At 41.6% G+C, this 17,263-nt stretch overlaps 2 protein-coding genes across 2 annotated transcripts in view; both read right to left on the reverse strand.

Annotated features, from left to right (window-relative positions):
- Positions 1–17,263, reverse strand: part of LOC128473015 (signal-regulatory protein gamma-like) — a 65,305-nt gene that overhangs the window by 16,626 nt on the left and 31,416 nt on the right. The gene's annotated exons all lie outside the window — the stretch shown is intronic.
- On the reverse strand, positions 268–15,568 carry LOC128473024 (myelin-oligodendrocyte glycoprotein-like). The gene is made up of 6 exons (XM_053455049.1): positions 15,397–15,568; positions 12,128–12,182; positions 11,817–11,868; positions 7,179–7,514; positions 3,394–3,504; positions 268–554 (listed from the first exon to the last, which is right to left on the reverse strand). The coding sequence occupies exons 2-6, from the start codon at positions 12,158–12,160 to the stop codon at positions 376–378; spliced, it is 711 nt and encodes a 236-aa protein (XP_053311024.1). The 5' UTR covers positions 12,161–12,182; positions 15,397–15,568; the 3' UTR covers positions 268–375.

Consider the following 17,263-nt stretch of genomic DNA (forward strand, 5'->3'; position numbering starts at 1 on the left):
TGGGCAGCAGCCTGGGCTCTCCATTACGCACTCATTTGACCAGAGTAGAGGTTCTAGTTCACAGGAACAAAGCCAAGCATTTTAACGTCTGTTACAGCAACTGGGGTTAATAACCTTCCATAACTGGTTTTCTTTTACCACTAAGCGGGTTTGCGGCAGGAGTTGTTTTAAAACATTAGTGCCATTAGCCGCTTCTAACTCACCCAGCCTAGTCATCTTATAAACAGGTACAGGCTGTCATTAATGTCGATTATTAATAGAATTACCTTTTTTTTTCTACTTTGCACTTATTAGAGTACAGTGCCGTAGTTGTCCTGACAAGGATAACTAGTGATCCAGCGGGCCCCTGAAGCATTAATCGAAACTAATTACAGGTTAGGTGATAAAAAGGTCATAAATCAGGACACATCTTCCCGCCCTGCCCAGACAGTCCGACGCCACGCTTAGGCCACCGAGTCCCGCAATGTCCTTATACTTTGGTCGCCGTTCTTGGGGTGATCCCGAAGGAGCAGCGGCAATCCTGGTGTGCCGATGGATACCTCGGGGTCCAGGGGACATCCAGTTCAAAAAGTAACGTGATCGGTCAAAGGGACCGCGAACGGCAGCGGGACAGCCGGCGTGGGTGCGATAGCCGTGCCGGCGGACCACTGCTTCTCTGGTGGCTCCAGCGTCCAAGGACCTCCAGACTCTGCGGGGGGTGCCTGGGCTACGAGAGCCGAAGTCTGTGGGCAGGGCAGGTGATACATGGATGTAGTAGGATGGGAAGGGGAACGAAGCATAGATAATTCACAGCACACATATAGAAATGGAATAAATCATAAAAACGGTAACCGATCAGACATGGCATTATTTAATGTTACGGACGGCGCTTATTAACCCTGGGCTGTCACAGCCTCTCTCCTCCTCCGTGTCAAAAAAATTTCAATTGGGGAGGCCACTGATTCCTGGAGCGTTTTGTCCCGGATTGAGGCTACCCAGGACCCCAGCACTACTGTCCCGGTCACCCTAGTTGGTACTCTTCACTGTTATTCCTTCCAGGTGGAGACTGTTCAGCTTTTTTTGTCATGTTCTTTATTTTTCCTTCCTGTAAACAGAAATGAAGAGCTGTGATTTTTTTATATTGTACCACCTGAGGCATCTTTGTGTTTATTGTTCTTAATAAACTGTTTAAAAAAAAAAGATATGGACCTTTCCATTTTGTTTTTGGAAACGAATAGGGAGCAAAATCTTGCAACAGTGTGACGTTCTGTTATATCCCCTCTAGCATTAAACCATTTTTGAGTAGATTTGTGAGTGCATTCATGAAAATATGTTCTTTCAGATTCTCAACCCAGGCTTCTGATACGGCTACTGTGTCTAGGGCAGGTGGCAGGGGATTCAGTAAATGTTCCCAAAATGTTTCTCCCTAATAAAGTTTCATAAGGGACAGAGCCTGTTGACCTGCACACTCTAACATCCCTTATTCTCCTATCCATTCTTTCAACCTGGCCAGAGGATTCTGGATGATAGTATATAAGGAACTTGTGATTAATTCCTAGTAAACTACAGGTTTCCTCTATAACGTTACCAATGAAGGTTGGTCCACCATCACTGTCCATAACCTTTGGAATTCCCCACCTGCTGAACATTTCTTTGATCGCAGTACAATTTTTTTTGAAAATCCCTCTACCCAATGAATCTACTACCACAAGACAGTATGTATTTTGGTGGGCAGTATTTGGTAATTCACCGGCATAATATAATTTGTATACTTTCCCGTGGTCTCATGGGTGTCTGTAACATCAAAGCCCCCCCAACGTCTTCTGTTAGTAGTATCATGTCTAGCACATTCCAGGCATGATAATATGTGATCCTCCATATGTATAAAATTGTGGGGCCACCAAGCTAATCTTTCCATTGCTAACAGGAGCTTTGGATGACCTCCTACCAAGAGCCGTGTATCCAAGTGAGAATATCTTTATCATCCTTAGTGATTACAATTAACCCTTCCCTCAAATAAAGTTGCTGGCCCTCATATTGGATAGGACCTGTTTCACAAGCTAGTTTTCATAGGCCCTAGCTCATCATGTTTTTCTGTAAATTTAGCTAGTTTACATGCTTGTTCATTAAGATTTTTTGCCTTTGCTCATGTCAAGACAGCTACAGGCACCGACATAACAGCTATTAACGGCTACTCATGTGCCACACTAGCTGCCTCCTTTGTCAGTGTGTCTACTTTGTTATTCCACCAATATTTTCGTGTTGCCTTCCTATGACCCTGAGCTTTTCTGATATTAATTATGTGGAAATGATGTGATTCCTCTTCAATAGCTTGCCACAGGGCATCATATTTTACTCCGCTTCCATGTGTTCCTTTGAACCTCATCACATTCCACCATGGAAGGTACATAGCAGCTCATTTACACACCTGGTCTCAATTGGCCGGTATTTTTAATATAACGATACCGGCAGGGTGCTCTAAATACCAGCTGGCTCGATCCTACGGATTCCTGTTATCCTCTGCTATAGTACAGAAGACTTAGGGTAGGCTAGAGGCAATGACTTGTATGGGGGAAGCGACCAGGGAGATTAGCTAGGAGATATTTAGGGATTTTGTCTGAACTAATTGGGTAGCCTAATATATATACGAAGACGAACACTAAGAAACAAAGATTCTTTGTGTTGTGAGTCTTCGCGTACCTTCATCCGCCACCATATTAGTTTCTTTGGTACGCGGTTTGAACAACAAAAATGCACCATTCGTGTTCGTTTTCATGTTCTCCCAAATACGAATGCACACGTCTACTGAACAGGACACTCAAACTTATACACACAGAGCCAGGTGAAATACAATATCCTCCCCCCATCCTGCCCAGGGTAACCATTCTGGCCATCTGCCTGGTGCCCTTCCCACTGACACTCTGCTGTAAAATGCCCTGGTGTACGCAAAACAGGGTGCCCCGGGCCCCCCTAATGGAAAACAGGGAGCTCCGTCTCTCCGACAGTCCAGCAGGCAGGGCGAGATGCTGAAGATGGGTGCAGATAGTATCATCACAGTATCTGAGTTTACAAATCCTGCTAATCTTGAGTCCTCAACATGTTATACTGAATACATAAAACATATTTCTATATATAATATTTTTATATATTAAAACATAAAATAATTCAATACAGCGTGATACGGTAAAAGTTACAAATGTTGGCTATTTACATTCAATAATAACTCATTCTTACTCTTTCTTCTTACTATGAAATTATAGAAGTTTGGTTAATACAGGATAAAGATCTTCATCCCTGGATATTTCATGTGAAATTGAAAAAAGAAGATTTTCCTCGAGATACAAAGTTACAGAAAATGAAATGAATGAAATGCTTGCGCTGAGACGCGGCCGGTGCTGCCGGTGCGGGGGACTCACCTTCGGCGACAGAAACTGTAACAGCCTCGAAAAACACCCGCTGTAAAAAGGAGCAAGACGGTCACCCACAGCACAGGACGGCTTTGGTCTCCTCCAGATGTTCCGCTCTCTAGAAAACATATAAAGACTGTAGGAAAGCACGGCAGGGTTTGTAGTTTCTCTGTGTTATAAAGTTGGCGCCTTAATATCATCAATTGTACCCAAAGACAAAAATGTGTATTTATTGATGTGTTTAATCAATTTCATCTGATGTTTACAAATTGCAGCTTTAGTGATAAAAATAAACCGTGTTCTAGCCTGCAAATCTGACCATATCTGCCATAACATGGTAGGAAGGACTAGTTACCTGCCCCCCTGGGACCCATCATTAACTTTTTTAATACATTTTCTACAATTCACGCTATAAATCTTCACAAAAATTTAGACATGGAAATAAGTCTAGTTTTAAAAAATGTATGGGATGTGTCTAAACGGCCAAAAAATACACACCTCACAAAGGTGGCCTTTTATCTCCAAAATAACCCTAAAAACCCATGCATGTGGGGTATCACTGCGCTCAGGAGATGTTACTGAACACATATTGGGGTGTTTGACACGGACATATACCAGGAGCGGTACATTTATACCTGAAGTACAACATGAAAAAAAAATCCAAAATTTTTCACTACCATAAAGTTTGACAACATTATTATAATTTTATTATATTTATTATATTTTTTATATATAATTTTATTATTTTATATATTTATTATATTTTGTTTAAAGTAAATTAGATGATATGATAAAAATAATGGTATCTAAAGAAAGCCCTGTTTGTCCTGAAAAAACAATATATAATATGTGTGGGAGCACGAAATGAGAAAGAAGAAAATCACAGCTAAACAGCAACACTGGAAATATACCGTATTTGCTCGATTATAAGACGACCCTGATTATAAGACGACCCCCCAAAATCTAAATATTAATTTAGGAAAAAACAAAAAGCCTGAATATAAGACGACCCTAAAGGAAAAAAAGTTTTACTAGTAAATATTAATTCATGTAAACAATTTTTTCATATTTAATAAAAGCTATGATTGAGAAAAATATATATTTTTTTATTTCCTTTTATTTGCCAACCTGTCCCCCCAGTTATGCACATCTGCCCCAAGGTTGCCACTCTGCCCCCAGAAATGCCTTTATACCCCTTTATTTGCCACTCTGCCCCATGATATGCCTTTTAACCCCCTATATGCCAGAGTGACATATAGGGGGTTAAAAGGCATTTCTGGAGGTATATATATATAACTGCTAACAGCAATCAAACTCCTATCAAGCCAAGGCAGCCAGTACATGCTGGAACCTGGGGATGATAGGAGTTTGAGTACAGCCTCCCTATGCCATGCTACCACCCCCCCTTACACATCCATGCTATCACACACACACTCATTCACAAACATTTTAATACTCATTCATTCCATTAATCACACATACACACACACACACACACACACACACACACACGCTCAAACCCCCCACCCCCTTACCTGAACCGCAGATCTCCCACTCGCAGACTTCTGCAGGGGCCCGCTGTGCGAGCAACTTCTCTGGCCCCGCCCCAAGAGGAAGGAGGAGGAGGCAGAATTATGTGACACTCTGCTAGCTTCCTGCTGCTAATAGAAGAGACGCTGCTGGGGACCAAAGCACCGGTAAGCAGCCTGGCCCCAGCAGACATTTTTTTGAGGTCTAATTAGAAGACGACCTTGATTATAAGACGAGGGGTATTTTTCAGAGCATTTGCTCTGAAAAAAACCTCGTCTTATAATCGAGCAAATACTGTACTACGAGTAAGAAACGGTCTTGTCATTAAGGGGTTAATATATATCAGCAGCAGGGTCTAATATTTATATATATTGGCAGCAGGGGCTAATATTAAAGAAACTGACAGTTCAGCTGCTTTTTTTTTCAATCATATTTCAATCACCGTCTTTACTTCAAAGACATAAGCACATATTATGTAGATAAAAATGCATATATATATATATATATATATATATATATACACCTCTGTGTGTGTGATCTCATGCGCTTCATAGTGTGTCCCTGAATGGCCGAAATAAAATGTCACCCTAATGTTAAAGTTGATAAGTTGCGATTCAGAGCGTCTGTGTGTTTGTCCGACGAATGATCTTCCAGCGAGTTATGTTCCCACCTAGACGGACGGAGTCAAAAGGTTGCAGTTCAGAGCTGCCGTCGATATAAAGTCCCAGGGGTCTATTATGTGAATTACTCGATGTGAGTGTTGCAAGAAAGGAAAAAGAGAAGAAACTGTCTTTAAACGTTTTTAACTTTTTTACTGAGATTATAAATTTACATCTTTAGAAAGGAGTAATGAATAAAAATTCTGTAATTAACCCTAATGTGTATATATATATATATATATATATATATCCTGTCTGTATCAGTTTTGAAAAATTTTTTATAAACGTATATTTACAAGATTATGTGTGTACTGGAACTAAGAATAAAATGCCTTATTTCTACAAATACATTATGTGTTCAAGAGTCCTTAATAGAGTATAAATACGTTATATATAGGTGCCTTGTGTTTATACAAGTTAATGATTAGGTGTGAATGAATTCATTGTGTATGTCAGTGAAGAAGATTTTAAATGGTGAATGGTTAATTATAAATACATTTTATTTATGCCCTGTGATCATCAGGAAGTAAGTGGGACAGCCTCCCAGTAGAGGTGGTAGAGGTTAATACAGCGAGGGTATTAAACATGCATGGGATAGACATACGGCTCCTGAATCTAAGACGAGACCAACGACTGGTTAAGGTTTGAGTCGTTACAGCAGGAGAAACGGGTGACCAGACGGGGGCCGGATGGGGTTCAAGATTTCTATTACCTATTTAAATAAATCATATTAAGAGTAGCTTAGAATTTTCCGTGGAAATATAAATATATTTTTGTACTTTCACTTGAAGTTACTGCAAGATGTAGATTAGAAACTTACAAGAGCAGAGCTCTCTTCTCCTTCTGTACCAGTATGTGTTACTGCGAGTTAGTATGTGTTACTGCGAGTTAGTATGTATTACTGCTAGTTATGGCGTGTTACTGCGAGTTATGGCGTGTTACTGCGAGTTATGGCGTGTTACTGCGAGTTATGGCGTGTTACTGGGAGTTATGGTGTGTTACTGGGAGTTATGGCGTGTTACTGCGAGTTAGTATGTGTTACTGCGAGTTAGTATGTGTTACTGCGAGTTAATGTGTGTTATGTTATATTATTGTAGATGTGTTCAAACAGTGATGGGATAGACAGATGAACCTTGTAATGAAAACAGTTTATTGCTGTTACCCTTCATGACTCCTACTCCCTTCCTTCTAGTTTTTACTCTCTTGTCCTTCTCTACTTCCTGTCTTGGCCCACACATCTCTGTATACATGCAACATACACATTCTACAATTATGTTGTTGTTGTTTATTTTCTCTGCCCCCTATTGTAACAGCGCTATATAAATAAATGTGATGATGTCCTCAAGATTATAAAAACAGTATTGAAGAAATGGACACATGAAGCACAGTATTTTTGTATTAAGTCGGCTGGGGCCATTTCCAACCGAACAAGGGTGGGTAATAAGTCAGAGACATTGGGGTGGAATATGCGCCTGTTATTATATTTATTGCGTATAATCCAGGAAGGCTGTCTCTTTGTAACATAGTCAAAGTCAGGCTGTCCGACTTCATTCCCCGCCATTGAGAAACGAGCAGCCTTTAAAATATCTAAAGTCCAACTTACCAATAACCCTCAGTCTGACCTCGATGTCTCTGTAATCCGCCTTGTTCATCACTTGACAGACATAAACTCCTTCGTCACGATGCTCCACATGGGTCAGAGTCAGGTCCAGTCTCCCGTTAGACAAGTCAGGAGTCATGTTGGTGCGGCCTCTGTACTGAGGAGGCTGGTGCGTTAAATCGAATTGTCCTTTATTAAAGGCGAGAAGCACCAGGGATGGTTTTGTGCCGATCTTCTTCACCCATGACACCAGCAGATCCTCTGTGCCAGATATAAATGGGACTGAACAGGGAAGGACGGCGGTTCCATGAAGGACAGCAGTGACAGTCGGTACGGAGCCTGTTAGAGAATGAAAGGAACATCACGTGTATTAATATTACTCCGCGGCATTAAATAATAATAACAGCACTGAGAATCCTCTCTCACTGGTTTTATGAACAGACAATTAAACGTGTGTGGGGGGGGGGATAGGATGCCTCAGGGTAACATCACTGCATGTATGAATTATAATATGATATACAAGTGACGCGTAGCTTGAAAAATAGTAGCTTGGTGGCGATGGGTACAAGTACCGGCACTTACTGTGTTGGTAATGAGTGATAACGTGGATTTAGTGGCGGTTACTGCGATCCGGTACACTGTGATAAATGACCAGGATGATGTGTTGAAGCTGTTTGTTCTGAAGGCTTTTATTAGGATGATGGCTGGGAGTGTATGGAAGGAATGTTGTTCGCTTCCCTGAACAAGCAGGTTTTCAGAGAGGTTTTGAAAGTCGCGTACGAGGCAGAAAGTCTGACGGAACGGGGAAGGGAATTCCACAGGAGGGGAGCGGCGCGGGTGAAATCCTGAATACAGGAGTGGGAAGAGGTAACAACAGTAGAAGAAAGCCGCAGGTCGTGAGAGGAGCGAAAAGGTCGGTTGGGGGTGTATTTGGATAGGAGGATAGAGATGTAAGGTATAGTATAGTGTTGTACAGTATAGTGTTATTGTGTATAATATAGGGGTGTATTGGGATAGGAGGATAGAGATGTAGGGTATAGTATAGTATAGTGTTGTGTTGTATAGTATAGTGTTATGGTGTATAGTATAGTGTTATGGTGTATAGTATAGGGGTGTATTTGGATAGGAGGATAGAGATGTAAGGGGGTGAAGAGTTGTTGAGGACTCTATAGGTCAGGGTTAGAAGTTTAAATTTGATTCTGGAGGGTATGGGGAGCCAATGAAGTGATTGGCATAGTGGAGCAGCGGATGAGGAGCGGCGGCAGAGAAAGATTAATCTAGCTGCAGTGTTGAGGATGGATTGAAGCGGTGAAAGGCGGGAGAGGGGGAGACTAAACGGTTAGTAGGCATTTGCAGTAATCCAGACGGGATATCACAAGGGAGTGGATTAGTAATTTAGTAGCGGTATCTCGTGTGAGGAAAGGGCGGATTCGGGAGATGTTTTTCAGGTGGAGGTGGCTGGATTTGGTGAGGGACTGGATGTGAGGGATGAAGGAGAGAGTAGAGTCAAGGGTGACACCAAGGCAGCGAGCCTGGTCTGTTGGTTGGATAGTGGAGTTATCAACAGTAATAGAGATGTCAGGAAAAGTGGACATAGCAGATGGCGGGATTACCATGAGTTCCGTTTTAGAGATGTTGAGCTTTAGATAACGGGACGCCATCCATGATGCAATTCCTGATAGACAGTCAGTGAGTGAGTTAGGAGAGAGGGGGAAAGGTCAGGAGCAGAAATATAGATTAGGGTGTCATCTGCATATAGGTGGTACTGGAAACCAAAGGAAGAAATACGTTTTCCGAGGGAAGAAGTATATATGAAGAATAGCAGAGGCCCAAGAACTGAGCCTTGAGAAACACCAGTAGACAGCGGTAGGGGAGAGGAGCAAGTTCCAGTAAATGAGACACTAAAAGTATGGTTAGAAAGGTAGGATTTAAGCCGTGAAAGAGCCGTGTCACGGATGCCATGAGCATGGAGGGTTTGTAGGAGAAGAGGGTGGTCGACTGTGTCAAAGGCTGCTGAGAGGTCCAAGAGAACAACCAGTGAGAATTGACCTGTCGTTTTAGCTGTGAGGAGGTCATTAGTAATCTTAGTCAGTTAAAGGATAGAGATGGCAGAGAATGAGCCGGGGAGCCCTTAATGTAAAAAAAACATAAAGGTAAATCTTATACAAAGTAATAAGGAGAACCTGGACACGGTTTGGAGAAGTTTATAACTTAGTAATAAAGTGTTTGGCAGCCTCGGTGTGATATACAGACCCCCCCCCCCAGACACGCAGAGGAGCTCCACCACCTTCTGGCTCAGGAAATACCTAAGAAGCCAACGAAAGGTGAGGTTATCATTATAGAGACTTTAATCTTCCTGATGTCATACCCCTTGATTGTATTGTATTAAGCGCTGCGTAAATTATTGTCCCTATATGAATAAAAGATGATAATAATAATAATAATGTAGTAGAGATGTCCTCCTTACAGGGACTGAGTCTGAGACAGTTGGTAGAGGAGCCGATTACAAACAAGAGGCTTCAGTAGGGACACATGAAAAACTCTAGGAATATGAAGAATAGTAGAAAGTTGAATTTCATATGCATCCGAGTATTAATTTTTTTTTAGGTTAATTTTCCGAGTATACCAAATGGACCAATAAAACGAGGAGCCAGTTTGGAGGAGGCGACTTTAAGTTTGATGTTTTTTGTGGGAAGCCAGACTCGATCTCCCTTTATGTAAGATGGCCCCAAGTTTATTGGCTTGAGCTTTATAGGTTTCAGAAGCTCTAGTTAAACATTGATGCGCCTTGTCCCAAATGGAAGGTAATAGTTGTAAATACCGGTCAACAGCAGGAACAGGGGTCTCCGGAAATGCCGAGATGCCTGCATCTAAGCAGCTATAGACCCCCAACATATACCGTTGGAAAGGTAATTCCAACGGTATATGTAAAAAAAAAGAATAAAAAATATTAAGTTAAAAAAATAAAAATGTAAAAAAAATGATTTGGGGTCTCTAGAGGCAGATAAAGATCAAAATTGCCTAGGGACCCCCAAATTAAATTATCTAAACAAACTAGTTTAACTTTAAAAAAAAAAAAAAAGTTGAAATATTCTAGCTAAATGATCACTGTGGTAGCCAATGTTACCACGGTGATCATATAGCTATTAAAAGTCACATTCCCTTTTTAAAAATGGCCGATACTAAATTTTAATCCCTTTGATCATGTATTATATTATTAAAATCAGCCATTTAGCCTGTGCGGTACGTGAGTAACCATCTCATCGCTGCAGCGCCTTGCATTTTTACTGCAAAACTTATTTTTGCTGTAAAAGTGATTTTTTTTCTCCCTTTACCATCATTTCTTTGGGATTGTAAGGGGAAAGAATGGTGTGTGCTTCTGTGAGTGAATGTATGGAAAGAATGGTGTGTGCTTCTGCGAGTGAAAGTATGGTGTGTGCTTCTGTGAGTGAATGTATGGAAAGAATGGTGTGTGCTTCTGTGAGTGAATGTATGGAAAGAATGGTGTGTGCTTCTGTAAGTGAATGTATGGAAAGAATGGTGTGTGCTTCTGTGAGTGAATGTATGGAAAGAATGGTGTGTGCTTCTGTGAGTGAATGTATGGAAAGAATGGTGTGTGCTTCTGTAAGTGAATGTATGGAAAGAATGGTGTGTGCTTCTGTGAGTGAATGTATGGAAAGAATGGTGTGTGCTTCTGTGAGTGAATGTATGGAAAGAATGGTGTGTGCTTCTGTGAGTGAATGTATGGAAAGAATGGTGTGTGCTTCTGTGAGTGAATGTATGGAAAGAATGGTGTGTGCTTCTGTGAGTGAATGTATGGAAAGTATGGTGTGTGCTTCTGTGAGTGAATGTATGGAAAGTATGGTGTGTGCTTCTGCGAGTGAATGGAGATATGAAAGGCATGTGAATGATCAGTAATTAGGGTTGAAGCCTTGACGTGGCATTACTGCTCGTGCAAGAAGTTAAATTATGGTACATAAAGTACATATTTTCAAAAACTACACCCCTTGGCGCATCAAATGAGGGGCTGCGTGTATTAGTAGCACAAGACAGAAATTAACTTTGTGCTTTTAATTTTTTATAAGTTTGATATTCACTTATTTGTTGTGCACGTCAGATTTGTGATACAAATACAAATAAGACCTCATTTGGTGCAGCCGGGGGTGAAGTTTCTAAAAATATATAGTTTTGTTGGCATATTTTAACATCCCGGGCAGCTAGAGCTGTTTAATTGACGGCAGCCATGCATTAAATTTAAAGATGTCTTTTGTGATAGTCTAATAAATTTAACTTTTAGCAATAAAATATTAGAAAAACACAGTCTACTGCTCCCAATTTCTGTTTATTTTAGACCGGTTACCTACTACAAATATTTAGCAGCACAGCTTTTAATATTAGAGTTTAGAAAAATAAAATTACAATCAAGTAATATATGCAAATATAAACTATGCAAATATAGTTTGCATAGTTTATTCCCCAGAAAACGTGAGATGCACCAAAATGCTCAAAATTGCCTTAGCCCCAGGGTGGGAAATGGCTTAGCAGCCAAGGGGTTAGGATTCAATAAAATGTATATTTTATTATTTTATGTTTTGTGATGAGGAGACATCGATCGTTTCTAGAATCAATGTTTTTTTTTACCTTCGCAGGGTGCCCAGGAAAGCAGGAACAGCGAGAGAGCGATGCCATGGATCTAAAACAGCGAAGTTACTGCATTATTACAAATTACACGCTTTTTACATAGTTTTACGTTTAGTGCATTTTTGGTGTTTTAGGGATTGTCTCGCGTGTCTGTCTAGGAATCAGAAATTCAGAGATCACAGAAGGAAATGTGGTAAATAGTTTTAGCAGATCATTTTTTCCCTAAAAGCAGGTCATTTGTGTACTACTTTGAAAAAGTTATCCTGGAGTAAAGTTTGGGAAGTGATTCTACTACATGTACCCCTTCTTACCCAAGAAAACATATTCATCTCAGAGACGGACATTCTGGGAGTATCTGGAATTTATCTGAATGGAAGAAGAGAGAGAGAGAGAGAGAAAAGGTTAAAAATGTACTTTATTTATATACATACCTGGGAACTTCTTCACTCGGAGCCTTCCCTTGCGAGACGCGACCAGGAACTGCCCACTGATCGTATTGTCAGCGGGAAACACCTACATTTAAAGGGCAAATGGGCGGGGAGCGAGGCGTGTCAGGAGCCCGCTCACGTGACCCGGAGGATTCGGGGGTGTTGACGCAGAGAAGCGGTCAAACTTGGAGAGTTCCCAGGTATACTTATATAGAACTTATACAGTAGTAAGTGTTAAGAAACACATTACAGAACCGGGTGCTAGTGATTGGAATTGACTGTAATCCCAGCATCCTCTTCTCCAATGCCGTCTCCTCTGCTGATGTCAAACTGTCACTCACCTCCTCCTTTGGACTTTCACAATGAACCAACCTCCCCAAACAGTATAATGGCCATCAAATTGACCTGGGTGTGTGTTTATATCTGGGTATGTTAGTGTGAGTGTCTGGGTGTGTGTGAGTGTCTGTTAGTGTCTGTATGTTAGTGTGTGTTTCTGGTTATGTGTGTTAGTCTGAGTGTCTGTATGTTAGTGCGTGTTTCTGGTTATGTGTGTTAGTCTGAGTGTCTGTATGTTAGTGTGTGTTTCTGGTTATGTGTGTTAGTCTGAGTGTCTGTTTCTGTGAGGGCTCCTCCCGAGATCAGGCTCTGGACCCGCCATTGGCCACCCACAAATTCTGGACAAACAAGTCGCTCTGACCTTGACCAATACAGCGCAGGAGGATAAAAAGAAGGCTACACTTCATGTGGCAGAGCTGAAATAGTTAATCTCACTATGTTAGCCATAGACGATTGATTGATTAGCCATTGATTGATTAATTAATCAATTAAGGGTGTGGTTGGAGGGCTAGAAAAAGGGAGCTCTCAGTCAGACACCTGAGACCATGTTGTTTGAGCTCCAAGCTGCCAGAGAGTAAAGCAGGGCTGTAAGTTACATTCCAGGGGCCCGGTGTCGCTGGGTACCTGGGGTCAGTCAGGGACTCACAGACACGCAAACAGCCTGACAATCAGGGCCGGCCCAAGACATAATGCCGCCTGGGACGAAGTTTAAAATGACGAACACCCCCCCCCCGCCAGGGGTCATTATCTACCCTTCCTCTCCCTCCCTATTATCTACCCTTCCTCTCCCTCCCTATTATCTACCCTTCCTCTCCCTCCCTATTATCTACCCTGCCCCCCCCTTTGCACTTACCTTTCAGCAGGCCTGCGGCAAGTCTCCCTGCTCTGCCACGGTACGCGCTGCTTTACTGCTGAGTGCCCGAAACGACGTCATTTTCCGGCGCTCAGCATTACAAGCCGGTACCGAGCTAGAGGGCTCGCAGAGGAGAGAGAGGGGCGCCGAGCAGGTAAGCGAAAACCACTCAACGCCCATCTCTCTCCTCCACTTTAAAAAAAAAAAAAAGGGCTTGGGGCGGCAAAGTGCCGCCTCTTCAAAAGTGCCGCCTGGGGCAATTGCCCCACTCTGCTCCATGGTAGGGCCGGCCCTGCTGACAATCGTCAGATTCGTTCTCCTAGGGGGAGATTTATGATTTATGTTAAAGGTTTTTTTTGTACCTTTGTGGGGTAGTTGTTGCAGGTACAGCACACACGAAGCAGGATTCCTTGTAAATCATGTAGCCTTTTAATCTGTATTAATTCAGCATCCAGGTGTAAAAACATCAGATACAGCGGCCGGATTTAACATAAATCATAAATCTCCCACCAGGAGAATTATCTGACGATTGCCTGTCTGCGGGCCCCTGACTGACCCCAGGTACCCAGCGACACCGGGCCCCTGGAATGTAACTTACAGCCCTGCTTTACTCTCTGGCAGCTTGGAGCTCAGGGTCTCGGACTCGGCTGAGAGTCCCTTTCATAGCCACCAACCTCTGCCTTCATGATTCATTATTCCCAGATCTATCTGCTCCCTTCTCTCCAGCTGATATAGTGAGATTAACCATTTCACCTCTGGATTTGTACATTCTGTCACACTTCCAATAGAAACGGCTCCAAGGTATGAATAAGCAGGGGGGGACGTGGAGGCTTGGGAGGGGTGACTATTTGGTGGCTTTGAGGGGGACATTTAGTCAAAGCAGGAGGCAGAAGTGAGTGTGTGTGAAGGATACTTTGTGTATGGGTGTGTGTATGGGTGTTTTTTTAAACAAACATTACTAGAGGCACCTGATTTTTTTTATCTCCCTCCCTACATTACTGGAGTCGAGCTATCAGACACTTTCAAACCAGTGGTGAAGCCATCAGGCGCTTTTTCTTTAGATTAGCAAAAGGTGCATTAGACCTGCAAACGTGATAATAATCATATAATGTTATATAATAATCATAATGTTATATAATAATTATATAAATGATAGAATTCTGAGTGGATTAGGCAGAGTTCTCACACAAATATATCTCCCTGCAAAATTATATACGTTTATTAAACAAATTAAAGGTAAATATCCGCTCATATCATATGGCATTTTCTAACATTTCTGCGTATATTACAAAAATCCACCATTGGACCAACACAGTTACACTGTACATATCTCATACACCACCCCCTCTATTATATCTTACAATATGGTGCATTTTTTACTGTGGAAATTTAAAGATATAGCTCCCCAAATATCAGCGCAGTTTAAAAAAATATTCCCCCATTGGACCAACACAGTTACGCTGCACATATCTCACATACATCCCCTTCTATTATTTCTGAGAATTAAGAATTTTAACAAAAGATCATTCAATGTGTTAGATCTTTGTTAGATCAACTGTTTTTTTTTTCATTAGAGCTACTCTAAAATATGCAACAATCTTTTTCAGGGGGGCTAACCGGTAGCCAGCCCCCCCCTCAACAAAAAATTCAACAAACTGTTATTGATTATGATAGCTCCGCGTTAGATCAGGTTTGATCAGACACAAATTTTGTTATATCTATTCTAATTACTGAGATATTGCATATTTAATGAAGGGGCTGCCCCCCCTCAACTGAAATTTGGATTTTTTAAATTGATTTTGGTTGATATTCATTAGATCCGGTAAGATCAACAGTTTTTTTCGTTAGATCTATCACGCAGGAGGCGGTATTCACAATCCTATTTTGTGTGTCATAGACCCGGTTTGTAACGAGGAGCCCAGCTATAGGAGGTATTTCTGTCTCAGACTTTTGTTTCTCTTACCGTGCCGAGGATTTCCCGTTCATTTATTCCTCATTACTTTGGTTGCGTCTTCCTCTGCTCCTGGACAGGTAGCCCGGAACAGATACGCACCTTGTGAAGGGGAGAATACTAGATGGTTCCTTCAAAAGATTAAGCCTTTGCGGACTGTCGTGTATGTCATAAAAAAAAATTCCCCATACTCTGTAAAAGTAAACAATACTTTGGAAAGCAATCATTCCAAAGGTGAGCTGCCTGCCAAGGCAAAAAGTGAAATAAATATTTTTAGGAAGCATAGGGTTAACTGCACTTTGAAACAGGTGTGTCTCTTCAGCAGATACCGCAACAGAATAAGACTCTTCCTTGTACGAAGAGAGATATGGATGCTGTTTATTACAAAAATGTAAAATCCTCACATTATTTAGTGAACAAAACTGCCCCTATATACTGAAAACTGCCCCTATATAACGGAAACTCATCCTGTATGCCTGAAACAGCCTCTATATACCTGAAACTGCCCCTATATACCCGAAACTGCCCCTATATACTGGAAACTGCCCCTATATACCGGAAACTGCCCCTATATACCCGAAACTGCCCCTATATACCTGAAACTGCCCCTATATACTGGAAGCTGCCCCTATATGCCTAAAACTACATCCAGCCCTTTTAAGATAAGGTATGAAAGGTTGGAGAAAATGGTTATTTTTAGAGCCTGCGTATTACTGCCGTGTAACCGGCTCGGCTCCTTCTCTCTGTGAATACATTTCTTCCTGATTTACCAAAAGTTCTCTCATCGTCTGCTGCGCTTTATCACGGAACGAGGAGTCGGACAGTTTTTGCAAACATTTTATTGCTATTTTTGAGACAAAACAGAAATTTCAATCTATGTGTAACAAATGCCAGAAACACGTATGTTTACGGGAGTTAAATAAATTGGTGGCTTCTAAACTACCACAAATGGGACACGGCCCTAGAAAAAAAGGACTATGAAAACGTCAAACTGAAACGGGTGTGATGCAGTTTAACCCTGTAGCTCCCCGAGAAAGATGCCAAACCTGAGCAACTTTTAATTTTTTTAAATTTCATTTTGCCTTTTTTTCATACAAAATACTGTCTCACATTTATAAATATGGTTTGAAAGAAAGCCCTACTTGTCCAAAAAGAAAACAAAATATAATCTGTATGGGTTCGTGTAACGGGTTCACCAAGAGAGCCGTAGTAACTCCCAGAGATCACCCACATGTATCCTCCTCTTGTCCCCGGAATCACTTCCAGCACCAGTCTGCATGCGCACCTTGGAACCCTGCTATGTGTACCCAATAAGTAGACACAACTACCTTGAACTGAGTACAGAAGGAATGAACAGTTTATTGTTATAAAACATAGACTGATATAGCCACAGAACTTCATTAACATAAATTAACAGATACATGTATTCAGCCCAACCTTTAATCCCCAGTCAGAAATCCTATTGATGGGATTAATTAAACAATGGAGTTCCTGCCTGTTTGGCAGCCAGGCTGGAGCCATCCCTGACTACCTTGGGGCCTTGTACGACAGGTCATTCTGTCACAGTTCGTTAATTGAGAAGGAAGGTAATTACAGTTTAAACGAAGACACAGGAAAAACTGCTTTGGTGCGCTAGTGTAAAATAGTCCTGGTTCTGAAGGGGTTAAAGTAGAGGCTGCACAATAAATCATTATGCGGATACAATAATTAATTTTCAAGATATATATATGACTTTTGGGGGCCATAATGAAGATGGCCGCTTGTTAGCCGAGCTCCCGTGGCGGCGGATTTATATCTTCAAACAGCGGTCTCTTAAGGCGCCCATCCGCAGCAATTTCCCCTCCCGCTGCAGATCCTGGATAAATTGGTGGACAAGCAT

This window comes from Spea bombifrons, chromosome 2 (assembly GCF_027358695.1).
Source record: "Spea bombifrons isolate aSpeBom1 chromosome 2, aSpeBom1.2.pri, whole genome shotgun sequence".
NCBI classification, from domain to species: domain Eukaryota; kingdom Metazoa; phylum Chordata; class Amphibia; order Anura; family Pelobatidae; genus Spea; species Spea bombifrons.